This window comes from Colossoma macropomum, unplaced genomic scaffold (genome assembly GCF_904425465.1).
Source record: "Colossoma macropomum unplaced genomic scaffold, Colossoma_macropomum, whole genome shotgun sequence".
NCBI classification, from domain to species: domain Eukaryota; kingdom Metazoa; phylum Chordata; class Actinopteri; order Characiformes; family Serrasalmidae; genus Colossoma; species Colossoma macropomum.
The window spans coordinates 20135477-20151095 of NW_023494792.1; the positions used below are offsets into that span (position 1 = coordinate 20135477).

At 40.1% G+C, this 15619-nt stretch overlaps 1 protein-coding gene across 1 annotated transcript; it reads left to right on the top strand.

Moving 5' to 3' along the window:
• The first annotated feature begins 3282 nt into the window (after window positions 1–3282).
• On the top strand, window positions 3283–15561 carry dhtkd1 (dehydrogenase E1 and transketolase domain containing 1). The gene is given in 18 exon segments (XM_036576436.1): window positions 3283–3457; window positions 3724–3876; window positions 4287–4498; window positions 4877–5071; window positions 6244–6513; window positions 6824–6995; window positions 7766–7932; window positions 7934–7965; window positions 8125–8437; window positions 10140–10224; window positions 10362–10501; window positions 11686–11836; window positions 11985–12091; window positions 12200–12364; window positions 12466–12548; window positions 12628–12797; window positions 13341–13426; window positions 13582–15561. Coding segments are annotated over 18 exon segments (2778 nt in total). The 3' UTR covers window positions 13684–15561.
• The last annotated feature ends 58 nt before the right edge of the window (window positions 15562–15619 follow it).

Consider the following 15619-nt stretch of genomic DNA (forward strand, 5'->3'; position numbering starts at 1 on the left):
TAACACGTATTTGTGGGTTACAAATGCAGTAAAATTAACAGAATGTATAGCTTGAAATATCTGACAGCTTTTTAAAGCAGATATCTGTCGATACCGATATGATTCCAATATCACTGTGGACCCCTACCCAACACACGCACACGGTATTAAATATGGGTGTAATATAATAAGATTTATCTTCGGTTGTCAAAAAGTCCACACACACACATACTGATGTGAAAATTCCAGACCGTGTCTACAGCAGCCGACTGTTTTCTTAGTCCAAATCCTGAACTGATGCACAGCACTACTGTAGACTGCTGTGATGCAGCTGATCCAGTTCCTCTGATAAGTATTAATCACGAGATGACTCTGGTGTTGCAATAGGACATACACTAAAACTGTGTCCTGGTTCTCCAGGACTGGAACTGGAGAACCACCTGCCATTTGAAGGATTGAATTAGAGCCGCCATGATCAGTAATTGTCGGTAGGGGGCAGCAGTGCTCGACATTCTGCCTCCTCAATCCGTGTGTACTTTTCTCTGTTTCATCTGCAGAGCTGTTCTTCAGCCTTGTTTGATTTGATTAATTGGGCTGGTTATGGGAGCTTAATCGTGAGGAAGAGATCCCCTTTTCTTCATCTTTTCTTACCAGAATACATGAGAATCAAGCTACATTTTTAAAGCGTAAAGATTTGCTTCCTACAGTCCAACAATCAAACCAGAACTGCGGCCGTAAAGTAGACGCTTTTGTGGCACAGAAGCAAGATACTCCAGAGGTTATCCCTCGTCTGTAGTGTCCGGCCACGATGTGTGAATGAATTCCACTGATTATTTCAATTTTTTCCTCAGTTCAGTGATTGAGGTGTAAGCAAAGTTATTTAGAGTAGCTTGATGTGAAGTGGTTTATTGTAAAGAAGCTTACTGACTCGAACGTCTTTACAGTGCTGGTGATCGAGATGTCTACAACACAAAATAGCCATTTTATTTACCATCATACCAGACGTCTGGTTCCTATCACCATCACTGGGAACAATGCAATTAAACTCTGAACTGAACTTTATTGAGTATTTATTTGAAATCACGATTTTTATCTTTAACTATTTATTAAAATACCCGACTAATCTGTGGATTTGGGCTGCCAATTACTTAAAGACTGTACAGTAGACTCACTTCATAATCCGTGTACACAGTATGATAACCTCTGAACTGATATCTGGTAGTTTTATGAACTACTTACGTGAAATAATCATTTTATAAAGCGGTGAATTTGACTTCTGATATAAACTAAGGGCTTTTTTCCTCAGGTCTAAATATGCTGTGACTTTTGCCGCTAAGTGTGTAGTATTCGCGCACCACAATGTTAGGTGCGGCTAGTTTAACCGTGTTTTGGCGAAAGTCGGCTGGCTTTGCCGCAGTATTTACGCTGCCTTCACAAATGGCTGAACAGAGGAAGCACAGCAGGCAGCGCTGCACACAAGACAGTATTTTCGGACATGTCTGGGCGTTTTTCTGCCTTAGAGGAACGTTACTGTCTGCCAGTGTTGTCGCAGGTCTTTACGGTCACTGGCTTATCGCCGTTGCTAAGCAGCAGCACTCGCGTGCCATGAACCTGACAGGGCGGAAATAATGGATTGCCTAAATTAGCTAGTTAGCTAGCGTGTTAGCGAACTTAATGAAAATAATCCGTGTTCGCGAAAATAATGAAGGTCTGTCGGGTCTGCAGTTAAAGGGAAACCTTCCCTTCCAGGAGTCCATATCACGGACCAATTTCAGCTCTGCCTGCCTGTCATGCAGTGTGAGCAGGTCCGGGTTGAGGAGTCAGCACGTGTCTCTCTCTCTCTCTCTCTCTCTCTCTCTCTCTCTCTCTCTCTCTCTCTCTCTCTCTCTCTCTCTCTCTCTCTCTCTCTCTCTCTCTCTCTCTCTCCATTCAATTCAATTCAAAGTAGCTTTATTGGCAGGACTGTTTTGAGTACAATGTTGCCAAAGCATATAAAATTCAACTCAAAGCGGAACATATTTTGTAGAACTATTTTTGTAACAAATATAGAATTAATACTAACAATGATAATGGTCATTGAAATAACAGCAACCACATTAAAATAAATGAAGTAAATAAGTAAAATAAGACAATATAATATATGTTGTAAAGTTTGGTAAAGTAAATAGATAAATACAGTAAATAAATAAAATAAGACAACATATATTATATAATGAAAAATAATTACAATCGGTGTATTTAACCTATATATAGTGAAGGGTTTGGGGGGGTCAGTGAGGTGGGGGTGTGGAGTGTGTTACTGTCCCTCAGGCCGTGACAAGTTGCCACATATTTTGCAGCGAGAGACGCTGAGCTGCCCTCACCAAGGAAGATTGGTAGTTTTTCAGATTCTGTTAGAATTTCAAAATTTGGGAGAATGTTTTTTAATTTTATTATGAAATTTTCTCGTGCCAATTTGAATTTTTCACACTGAAGGAGGAAGTGCAGCTCTGTTTTGACCTCACCGCTCTCACAGTGACCAGGATTTTTTATATCTGCCCGTTTCTATGGCCAGACTGTGGTCACTGAGCCTGTACTTGGTCAGGATCTGTCTCTGCTGTGGGTCTCTGACGGTGAAGAGATACTCTGCCAATTCATACTCTCTGTTTAGGGCCCGATAGTTCTGTAATTTAGACTGATTTCTGGTTTCGCTGTTCCAATGTTCCAGATAGGTGTTTTTACTGTGCTTGATAATTTGGTTTACGCTGATTGGACTTTGGTCAGCAGTGCTGGACCGAGGCTGTTGTGTGTTAGGGGTCAGTGGGTTAGTTAGTCTCAGAACCAGCTGACAGAGGGGACTGGGTTTAGGGCTGAGTTCTTGGGTTTTAAAGTGCTTTATATTGTAGTGAATTTGGATTACTGAATTTTAGATGCTGCCAGAATTTTAAAGCTCTTTTCTGAATGGGTATAATCAGTGGAAATCGGCCTAATTCTGCCCTGCATGCATTTGTTGGTGTTTTTCGTTGAACTTTTAATATATTTCTGCAGAATTCTGCATGCAGGGACTCTCTCTCTCTCTCTCTCTCTCTCTCTGTTTCTCACTCTCTCTCTCTCTCTCTCTCTCTCAGCACACTGTGAACCCGGGCTCTTCTGACGCCATTGGTTCTCTCTGCCACCTCGCATGGCCCGGCAGCCAATAGGACCCGCGGAAACCCTCCCCTCCCCCCAAGCCTTATTATAGCTGCTTCTGGAGGTGTGTGACTGAGATCGCAAAACAACTTTCCGTCGTTTTTGTTTAACCTACATATCTCAAAATACACGAACATGTCTGCGGGCATTATACTGAAGAATGTACACAAACTTAGTAGAGGTGCGCTGGGGGTCTCCAGGCCGCTGTTCTATCACACGGAAAGAGGAGTTTACGGTTACAAACCACGGCGAGAGGCTCCGGCGGAAGAGGGGGACACGGGGATAGACCATTTCTCTTCTCTCAATCAAGGTCAGTGACGATAATCGCGGATTGACAGCAAGCAAGAGAAGCCTAACCATCACTCTTTGTCTTGTATTATCTCACAGACCCCCTGCGTTTGTCGGAAAAGTCGGCCTATGTGTCAACGCGTGCTCACGTTTTTCAAGTTTTCCGAGCTCTTATGTGAATGAAAGATGAACGTTAATGAACTTACCCTCAGGTCTCTGTTTGCTTAACCGTGCCATTTGAATTGACTCATTGAGGTGCCGTCTGTGTTTGCTATTCTTTGTGGACAGATCATGGTCTGGCGCGACTGGTGGAGGCCTATCGCACACATGGACACAAGGCTGCCAAAATTAACCCCTTACTGCCCGACTCGCCTGTCATGGAGAAGGTGCCAGAAATCTCCCTCCTGAATGACACCATCCAAGGAGTCCTGAACACAGCGGGTACGTATGTGTCAGCATTTATTTCTAAGATGTTCATCTCTGGATTTAAAATTCAGTTATTAGTTATGCCCTCGTGCAGTGAGGTTCGACACCAGGGGTTCCCAGTCCTAAGGTCCCCATAGCCTACTGTGCAATTTTTGTCCTTGCCCTCATTTACACCTGATTCAGTTCATTATCTATTTACCAAGCTCCACATGTGCTGGACCAGGTGTTCTTGAATTGGGAGAACACAAAATGTGCAGATCCTGGGGTCCCCAGATCCGGGACTGGGAGGCCCTGGTCTACACCAATGCTCCTCTGATCAAGTCATCTAAAGCTAAAGAACAGCATTTATTGAGAAGGACATTCCAAGCCAGAGAGATATGCATTATTATTATTTATTCTCTTCTGATTGTGGTTTATGATTTCAGGTTTAAAGCACTTTGGGAAAGCAAAGGCCAGTATAGAGGAGGTAGTAGCATACTTGGAAAGCACGTACTGTGGAAGGATCTCGGTGGAAACCAGCCAGCTGCAGAGTCTGGAAGAGAAACAGTGGTTTGCGGATCGCTTTGAGGAGCTCAAGAAAGAGAGTTTCTCTGATGAGGAGAGGAGGCAGCTGGCAAAACTCATGCTTGAATCACAGGTAGGAGCTGAGCATGCTTTTTTGTTTCAGAGTAACAGTTTTATTATTAAACTTAATTTAGTTTCTCTGACTTGTCTGCTTTGGGATATGGTGGTGGTAGTGCAGTTGTGCAGTTAAAATATGTTTTTTCAGAAAGAGTTTTTTTTTTATAGAGTAACGGTAGTTGTCATGCCATGAGTTTCTTTTGCTTATTATTTTGTAGCAGTTGAATTGTTGGATTTGGCAAAAAAAAGTGTTCTCATGAGACGTGATCTTTAAATACCAGTGGGAACGTGCAATGAGTGTGAAGAACTAGTTTTATAAGTCACTGTTTGTGGATTTCATCTCTGCAGTGTTTTTTGTAGCATAAGATCTTTTTCTCTTCTTTTAATATTACAGGAGTTTGACCATTTCCTAGCTACTAAATTTGCTACAGTGAAACGCTATGGAGGAGAGGGAGCAGAGAGCATGATGGGATTTTTCTTGGAGCTGTTCCGTTCTGCGGCAAAAAGCGGAGCGACAGATGTGGTTATGGGAATGCCTCATCGTGGGCGACTCAACTTGCTTACTGGACTTCTGCGCTTCCCACCTGAAGTGAGTACACTACAGCTACAGCTGTGAAAATATGAAATCAATGTCAAGTGACTTTGCTGATAATGTCAAATTGATAAAATTGGAACTTCCTGGCCTGAAACCAAGGTGAAGCAAACACTGCAGTACAGTATTGCATGTGACAATACTATGACAATATCATCCTTTGGGTAAACATTTCAGCAGCAGGAACTGGCAATCTTGGAAATATTTGTCTTAAAAAAATTACTAAGCACACTGCTAGAGCGACAGCTGAGAAAGAGAAGAAAGCCTTTGAGTGGCCCTGTCAGTGTTCTGACCTTCATTTTTTGAAAGCCCTAAAAAATGACTATACACTGAAGTCAACTATCTTGACATGGCTTGAGTAATTCTGCAAAGAGAAAGAAACAAATTTTGCTCCATCATGATGTTTTAAATATGACTGAGGCTTCACTTTAAAGGTTACTGTTTGTAATAGCTGCCAGAGGAGGTGCAGTGTAGTCCATAATGTTTTAAATGTAACATTCTTTGTTTTTATTTTATTTCTTAAATGTGTGCTGGTATTTGGAGGGAGGCTCTGTGAAGGAGGATGTGTAACTCAAAAATGAAATAACATTTAATTTAAAAACAACCGAAAGTCTCAAATGTGAAAAATGGGGTGTGAACCACTTTTTCAAAGAGCATATGTCGAGCTTGCAACTCATTGAAATCCCCAAGCTTCTTCCTTTGATGTCTGTGTTTGGATTTAGTTCAGTGAACCAGCATGACTGAGACCTGCCCAAGGAAGAAATTCAAGTAGTTTGAATTGGCCGTAGCAGAGTCAACAATATTGGATTGCCTTGAGAAAGAAAATGAGTGATGCACTGAACAGTCAGCAATGATAAGGTTGGCAGAGAAAAACTGCAGTTGAGAATAGAAATGCTCTGAACAAAACTTGGCATTGAGTTTTGCTGCTGGAATAATGATGTCTAGGCCTCCCCCAACTCTCTTTTTCTTATATGATATTTTTTCCTTTGCAACTTTCTCTGTCACACTGCAGAGAAGATTAGAGAAGTTTCTTCCTGACATTTGCTTAACCCACTTCAGCGGACTCTCTGGATCATTGAGTAATATTTAAGGATCGTCCAACCCCTGTGCTTCTGCTTTGAGCTGCTTACTTAAGTTTCTCATTTGCTTTCTCGTCTGCTTTGTTTCAGTTGATGTTTCGTAAAATGAGGGGTCTGAGCGAGTTTCCAGAGAATTCACCCTCCATCGGCGATGTGCTGTCCCACCTGACCTCCTCCGTGGACCTGGATGTGGGTGCTGGACACCCTATTCATGTCACTATGCTGCCCAACCCCTCCCACCTGGAGGCTATCAACCCCGTGACGCAGGGGAAGGCTCGCGGCCGACAGCAGGTCAAACAGGAGGGGGACTATTCTAATGACAGCCAGGCTTGGCCTGGAGATAAAGTCATCTGTCTTCAGGTACTGGAGTTGAGATTTTGGTATGTCCAGCTATGTTCAGACTCTCACTAACATGCTCAGTCCTACACCAGTGCAGGTCTTTGCATGAAGACAGAACAGCATTCCTCCAGTCATAATGTATCAGGCGATTATGTAATAACTGGGACAGGCCTACACAGCATGAAACTTTCTTTTTGTTTTTTTTAGGGTAAAGAGCAACACTTTCAGTGACATTGTCCACAATAAAGGAGTATGTTTTGGCAGTAACGTTTTTTTTGGAAAGCTCTTCATATTGAATTCTGTTAATTCTGTTTATGTATCAACTCATCAGGTTCATGGTGACGCCTCATTCTCAGGCCAGGGAATTGTTTTGGAGACCTTCACCCTATCAAATCTCCCTCACTTCAGAGTTGGTGGAAGCATCCATCTCATTGTGAACAATCAAGTGGGCTACACCACTCCGTCCGAGAGGGGTCGCTCATCCTTGTACTGTAGTGATATTGGTATGCTTGATTGAAAGTTCTTTATGTAAAGAAGTTATATCTAGTGCAGTTTGAGGAAGTAAAAAATCTTTTACTGGAATAAAAATCTAAGTAAATAAAATGTGCTTAAAATCTATGCATAACCAACATGAAGTGTGTAATATTTACTCCGTTTTGAGTATGTATATACATGTGGCTGACATTTGAATGAATGTGTATATTATTTATTGTATGTCCTTGAAGCCATAACAATTGCACAATTTAAAATTAAACATTTCTACTTGGATTCCACACAAATCAAAGATAAAGCTGAAGATAAATCTCAGAAAAATAACATAGTGAAAGACAAAAAATGGTACACAAGGGGTAAATCCATAATTTTTTCAAAATTTCTGCATAATTCTATAGTTGAAGATGTAAACAAAGTCAGCAAAAGGTTTGATGTGAAATGTTTCATTTAAGAAAAACTTGCTGATTTCTTTACAGCAATGTTTATAGGAACCAGTGACAAAATCTGCAGCACCAATATAGCCATTTTATTCACTACTTAATGCATCTTTTGAGGTTTATATGTAATGTTGATAATGGCAAAATAGTGGCAAATGTGAAAAAATAAGTTTTCTTTCAGAATTATTGTCTGTGAACAATTCTGACTGAATTTTACATCAAACAACTCTGAATGACTTTTATATCCTAACCATTTCATTATGGTGAAATTAGTCATAAGACAGTGAAATTTATTCCAGTGATATGTCATAAATGATTTGTGTGTGGTTTGATGTGTCCTGCAGGTAAGATGGTGGGTTGTGCTGTGATCCATGTGAATGGAGATGATGCTGAGGAGGTACTCAGAGCGACACGGCTGGCTGTGGAGTACCAGAGACGTTTCAGGAAAGATGTTATAGTAGACCTGCTGTGTTACCGCCAGTGGGGTCACAATGAGCTGGATGAGCCTTTCTTTCACAAACCCAGTTATGTATAAGATCATCCGGTGAGTTTACACTCACAGTCCTGCACTTTTGTATTTGATTTGTCTTAGAGATTCGGGTACACAAGCACATGCAGGAGGAATCTGTAAATACTCAGATGTCCTCAACTGAATACAGTATACTGATATCCTAATTATTACCTATTCATTCACATCCCTCAGCTCAAGAAAGAGCACCCCTGATTTGTATGCTGACCAGCTGATTTCAGAGGGTCTGATGAAGGAGGAAGAGTGCGGTCATATCAAGACAGCTTACTATTCCATGCTCAATGACCGCCTTGCCAACATGACTTACTTTAGCCCTCCACCCACCAACCTCCAGGGTCGTTGGGGGGATCTTGTGGAGCCTCAGAACAGGGTTTCATCATGGGACACCGGTGTGGCTGTACCCCTGCTTCAGTTTGTGGGGGCCAAGTCAGTGGATATACCTGAGGAGATCCAAATGCATAGTCACTTGAGGAAGACACATGTACAGGTATGGAATGAAACATTGCCCCTACAGTAAACAAACCAAGCCTAATCAAACTCATCTGTCACCTGGATTGGATAAGATACAGACATTAGAATGTAACTGGCAGGCTAACATTTGTTTTCTAGCATTCAGTTTTAATGTGATTGCTCAGTTTTTAGCTTAAATTGTAGGACAGCTGAACACACTTATAGGAAAGTGCTTTTTGTGAACTAATAGACCTTTCTCACAGTCACTGTGTCATCACTTATCAAACTTTTTCCTGCATCATTAAACGGCAAGAATGGAGGGTCATCGGTTTTTAGCCTCCCTTAAAAATCTTCATTCGGCCTCGGTGTGGCCAGTAGAAGAGCAGTTGCCGTGTCTTACAGGCAGGTTTAACTTGACCAAAGTACATCACCCAGAAGTTGAAAACATTTGAACTTTGTATGACCTGGCGCGTGTGCCACAGCACACTCTGTTGACCAAGTTGTTTTGGATCTGTTTTCAGATTTAAATTTGCACTAATTCAGATCTCAAATACAGCATCTAACTTGTTCCGCACAGCAAGAAAATCACGTCAGCTGTCTTCAGCATCTTTTCAGAGTGATTTTCATGTAATTTACTCCATATTAGTTGTTACCAGTTCCTGTTTGCTTCAAAGATCTCCCCTGTCCACCAGAGAGAGTGAAGACATCCTTGTGACGTGTATAGCCAGTGATCTGTCTTTGAACTGCTGCTACTACATCGTAGGACAGCTGAACACACTTGGAGGACAGTGCTTACTGCACGATTTTCTTTATGTGAGAGAGTGAAAGGAACTAAGCTGTCCTACCCAGTAAGTGTTCTCTTGTACTCCTGGTCTTAGATGGTATGGAATTGCTGATAATCTATACTTTTAGCAGTACTTGTGCTACCATGAATGGAGTGGAGCGGCCGCAGTTTCTGCTCCCCACTCAGTGTCTCATTTAGCTCTGGGTTTTCCATTTGTTGCTCACCACTCACACATGAGAGAGAACCTGCTCAATGCTCCATAGTCTTTATCCTAACAATATATTTATTTCATATATCTCGATATGTGGCTGCTTCAGTTAAGAAAATCTTTTGATAATGTTATGCACTGTAGAGGGAGAACTACTTAAAATCCTTATGGTTGCTCATTTTAAACTGTTGGATTATTCGTTTTTGGCAAAGTTACAAGCAACAACCCATCCTTGCTCATAAAAGACTGGGCCTTTCCTGGATGCTCCTTTTATACCCAAGCATGAGTGTATCATCTGTTTAGGACATTTTGCAATGTTCCTAGTGTCAAATTGCCCCAGTTGCAACTTCTTTGGAATGTGTTCCAGGTACATTATAACTAGTCAGTCCTGTTGAGGTATGCTGCAACAGGATAGATAATTAAGTACAGGAGTGGCCCCAAAATAATAACTATAAATAAAGTGTATCACCGTGACTCAGACTTGAATCTCGGTCTGCTCTGTAACAGTAGTTTATTGTCTGAGCTACTAAGCAACACTTATTTGGTATAAGAAGGTAATAAGAAAAGAGATGCATTTATGTACCTTTTGTGCAGTTGTTGGGAATACATGGGAATCCTGTTTGCCTGTTTGTAGGAAAATTGTGTACATTTGCTGAAGATTTCAGTTCATTTTTTCGCAGAGTTAAATGATCAGTCACTGGTGCAGGCAGCATTCGATTGTTCCTAATTTCCTGTTGAATTTTACAGTCAAGACTGCAGAAACTTGAAGAGGGAACCAAGCTGGACTGGTCCACTGCAGAAGCCCTGGCCTTTGGCACACTTCTTTGCCAGGGTAAGCAATCTCTGAAAGGCACAGAATTGGGTAGTGATTTACATGGTAAATTGTATCACCGTGTTATACTGAGGAATTCTCTTCTAAAGGTTTACACCATTATGTCAAAGCTTTACTGCTTTTTTTTTCCAACACAGGCTTTAACATTCGAATCAGTGGCCAGGATGTTGGCCGTGGTACATTTAGCCAGCGTCATGCAATGGTTGTGTGCCAAGAGACCAATGAGATATACGTCCCTCTCAATAACATTGATCCTCAACAAAAATGCTACCTGGAGGTCAGACTAGCATTCAGACAAATCAACCCTGAAATGTTACATGCATTCCTTGATTTGAATGATTTACAGTACTGTGAAAAAGTCAGAGACCACTCTATCATTTATTTAATATTCAAGTTATTCATTTTTCAGCATCAGAAAAAAACAGAACATATTCAACAAAATATTTAGACAGAAGCCTCAACAACTGGATATATCATCATATTTTTCAGTATTTAATGTGTCTACCATTTGCCTTTATTACAGCTTCCATTTTTTTTGGAAAACTTGCTTTCACTTTTTCATAAAAATCTGCAGAAATAGTTCTGAATAGTTCTAGTTTCTTATTAGAAATTCTACACCTTTTAAAGTTCAGTCTTAAAAGCTGGTTGCATGTTTCCCTCTCACAACCCAAGTAATCCCAATTACAAATTTACTCTCATCAGTCCATAAAACCTCTATGTCCAGTTTGGGTGTTCTAGTGCATATTTTCTTTTTTTGTTTTCTTTTTCTCAATAATGACTTCTCAAAAGCTACACATCCTTTCAGACACACAATGCTGAGTTTTCTACTTAAAGACTCAAAGTGGAAGGATGGGCAGAAACACCTGTGGATTTTTTTTCAGATCTGAAGCAAGAGTGTCAAAGATGAAAGCTTTAAGTACTGTTTATCTGATGATAACAGTTCTGGTGCTCTGCCAGGTCTTGCACAGCTGTTACGAACCCCAGTTTCTCTATATTTTTAAGTAATTTTTTAAACTCAAATCTTTTTAAACTGTAAATGTTTTTTCACTTATTTTGCACTGGTTATCTTCTATCTCATTTAGCCATTTTAGATGCAGAAGAGAAGCAAGTGTGTAAGGCAGTTAAAGGTGTGTTTGGGTAGTTGCTTGTATGAATGTTAGTGTCTCTTTGAAGGAAAACATCAGTGACTCCTTTGGGAACAGCTTTAGTTAGGAGGACATAGCTATAACTGGTTGGTTCTAAGACTAGAAGGATGTCAGTAGGGTGCAATGGATTTAGATATTATGCTTTTATTTTTCTGATACTTATATAGCTGTTTTGACTGGAAATTAAATAAAAAAACGTGGTTTTTGACTTTTGCACAGTACTGTAGTACCCATTTTTCATGATTGTATCAACAGTTGTAATGTTGCAAACACTAAATATACTGTGTGTTTGAATGTTGTATGTGTTTTATTTCAGGTGTGTAACAGTGCGTTGTCTGAGGAAGCAGTGTTGGGTTTTGAGTATGGGATGAGCATTGCACAGCCAAAACTGTTGCCTATATGGGAGGCTCAGTTTGGAGATTTCTTCAATGGAGCTCAAATAATCTTCGACACCTTTATCTCTGGAGGTACAACAAATGTTGAACGTTAATATTCCTGTAAATTACAGTCACCTCTATTGTGATTACTACTTTTGTGAGGGCCACAATTTCACATCAAGCACAAAGGGTTCTAGCGGTAGATCTTTGTTTAAAACATGATGTCCCTGTTTTCTAGGTGAGGCTAAGTGGCTGCTGCAGAGTGGCATGGTGATCCTGCTGCCCCACGGCTATGATGGAGCTGGACCTGAACATTCGTCCTGTCGAATTGAGCGTTTCTTACAGGTGAACACATCTTAACAAAGTTCAGTACACAAAGGATTTCCACTAGTTCTTGATCAGGCTTAGGAATAGACAGATTGTGTCACTATTGAGCCCATTCTTCTCTGGCAGATGTGTGACAGTAAGGAGGAAGGGGTTGACGGAGATACTGTGAATATGGGGGTGGTGAATCCTACAACACCTGCTCAGTACTTCCACCTCCTGAGGAGACAAATGATCCGAAACTTTCGCAAGCCACTCATTGTGGCTTCACCCAAAACACTGCTGCGATTTCCTGTGAGTTTCCTTTATAGTTTCCTATATTATGAGGGATGATTGTCAATGTTTGCTGTATGCCAGCTGTATGCCTCACTGTGTTTTTCCTTCTCTTCCACTAGGGGGCAGTGTCAGGCCTGGAAGAGATGGGCCCTAGCACTTCCTTCAAGCCTGTAATTGGTGATACCTCTGTAAATCCAGAAAGGTGAGCAATGTGATGATAAAATATATTGCTCCAATGAAAAATATTACCATTTAATAATCCCTCTGATCTGTGATTCAAGTGTGCAGCGGGTACTCCTTTGCTCAGGCAAGCACTATTATGCGCTGCTGAAACACAGAGAGACGTTGCCTGAGGCATCTAAGAACACAGCGCTCATCAGGGTGGAGGAGCTGTGCCCCTTCCCCACAGATGACCTGCAACAGGAGCTCCGCAAATATAGCAATGCCAAAGGTGAGGCCTGCCATGGCTCTGCATCCCTCTAGCATGCAGTTTCTCAGCTTTGGTTCAGACTAATATAATGATATGAGAACATTCACAAATCTGAAAAACACTGCTTTCTTGACCTACTTTGGCCTTCTTACCTCATTCCACTTGCTAAAGCAATACTAATTCAACTGGTGTAAATTCCATGTAAAATCCATTTGTACTATGTTACTATATACTTTCTCTTATATTGCTCTTTTTATATTTAATAATGTCTATAAATCTGTTGCCCAATATGTGTTTGTATTATGTGTAAAACATGTTGTTGTTTTTTTTTTGTTTTTTTTTCAGTTAACATGTTTGTATTATATGCAGTGTTATGCCCTGTTACTGCAATGCTGCAATTCCTAAAAATTAAATAGTTATATTTATCTATTTAACAGCCTTATTTAAAAAAAAAGTCACTTTTGCTTTAATAGTATATAGTATGTAGACAGTTAATATGTGCTTTATATATTGTTATTGTCAGTTAGAGTTTTTTGAAAGAATCTCCTCACTCCTCGCCTGTAGAGTTTATCTGGAGCCAAGAGGAGCCACAGAACATGGGATGCTGGTCATTTGTGTCTCCCAGATTTGAAAAACAGCTTGCCTGTAAGGTGAGGATGTGTAACATTTTCTGACCTTTGCTTATTCCACTGTTGACCTTGAAACAGTGAAAAATCTGTTGTATTGTACCAGAGTTGTGGTTGAGAGACTGTACTAAGAACTAGGTCCTCACTAACTTGTTTTTTTTTGCTGTTTCTCATCCTAGCTGCGGATAGTCAGTAGGCCTGCTCTACCTGCCCCAGCTGTGGGCATCGGAACCCTCCACAATCAACAGCATGAAGCTATCCTTACAGCCTCCTTCTCCTGAGAGAGCACTACACGACATAAAGCACTTACTCAACTTAGCACAGTACCCAATACAGTATAGCTGCCTACAGAACACTTCTCCCAACCAGCCTCAGAGACTCAGTTTAATGTGCTATATGTGTACATATAGCCAAGCATTTAGGGCCCTTTCACACTACTTGATTTGCAGCTGTTTCCAGGTTGATGTAAGTTATAATGATACTCAGGTGACATTCAGCACTACAGTGGAATGTAAAATTGTATTGTATTCTACACTGTACCAGTGTTATTCTAGAACACTAATAAGTGGTGCTGAGTGAGGGGCATTTTGGGCACTGGAATTTGCAGCTCATGCAGTGTGAAAAGGTCTTAAGGAGTACTATTGAGTTGGGATATAAGGGATGAAGAAGTAGCACTTAGCATTATATTGAGACAACAAATCAGACAAACCAAGCATACTAGCAGGTGCTAAGTATGCATGTATTTCTCCAACGTCTAGATTACAAACAGTATTTAATGAGTTTTAATGTCATAGTATTGAATAGATTTTTATCAAGGAGACTTGGAGCTCTCATAGAGGGAGGAAAAAAAAGATTCAAAGAGTCATGACCTCTAATGGAAATAGATGATTGTTTTGTACTAGTTGTGATGGTCAAAGGGAAAGGGTCCTGTGATGTTTTAGAGCAGCACAAGCCGTAAATGATCAAGTACATCTAAAACCAATAGCGTTTCTTGCTGATTTTCAACAGATTATGTTCAAATATGTTTAAAATCACTGTTGATCTGTGTGGAAGGGAAAGTGTCTTTTAAATTCACTACTTGAAGTTTACAAAATGGGCAAAACATTATTTTTTTTATCGTAGGTCAAACAGAACTATCCAGATACAATTCTTCTACAAAATAGTGTTTGCTGAAAAGGGCTAAATTGATCCTTACTGAATGTAGGCTTTCATTGCTGTGTTTTCTTTCTCTGTGAAAAGTGCATTCTTCACACGCCGTTAATTCAACAGCAAAATGGACTCTTCAGTGAAAATGGTAGGCTTTGATTCAGCACCATGGCATCTTAATTACCAAGCTGCTATTTTGTGAAGTGTTTTGTCAACAGTACAAATCCATTTTTTCCACGGATAGTGTTTTCCTGTGGACACAACTGGACATTTTACTTGAATTTCTTTATTCAGTCTTTAATTCTCACTGACAATCTGCTGTGATATTAGATATTTCATGACTTGTGTGGCATTATTAACATTGAAGACCAGTTTCTCAAATGTCTATTAACCCTCCTATTATGTTCAACTGGAAGGAACAGCAATAATGCTCAGAATTATAATGCATGTTTAACCTTCTAAAAGTAGTTCAAAAATATTTTTTCTTCATAAACACTATCTTAAACTCAGTTAATATCAATTTAATCAATATTTAGTGTAATCAAGTGTTTCACCCATTGCAGATCATGGTTTACTTATAAGAATTCACTTGTTTTTCATTACAAAAATATTTTTCAATATTTTCTGTACATTGGCAAAAACTGGACTTTCAACACATTAATTTATTCTTATTTAGACTTTTTCAACATTTTTGACATATTTCCTTTCATTGGGGGCATGTTGATTAATATTAAAATCCTGGGTTAAATCCAGGAGAAAAGGTTTCATGCTCCAAAAATTAATAACACTATTTTTCCTGTAAACTTTGAAATGGGTCAGTTTGACCCAGAATATAACAGGAGGGTTAAGTCTAGTCCTGGATTAAATCATACTGCCTAGAGTGAGTCTCCCATGAAAAATACTTGGTCTAAGACTAGCTTTAATATGTCTGGGAACAAGCTCTCTGTCATTAAGGGAATTTAATTCTGTCAGCAGGCCTTCAGAACAGTCTTACTAAACATGGTTTTATGTGACCAAAGGTCTCAGTCTGCGTTTGTAATATCTGTGTACTTGGCAGGTCAGGGTCATCTG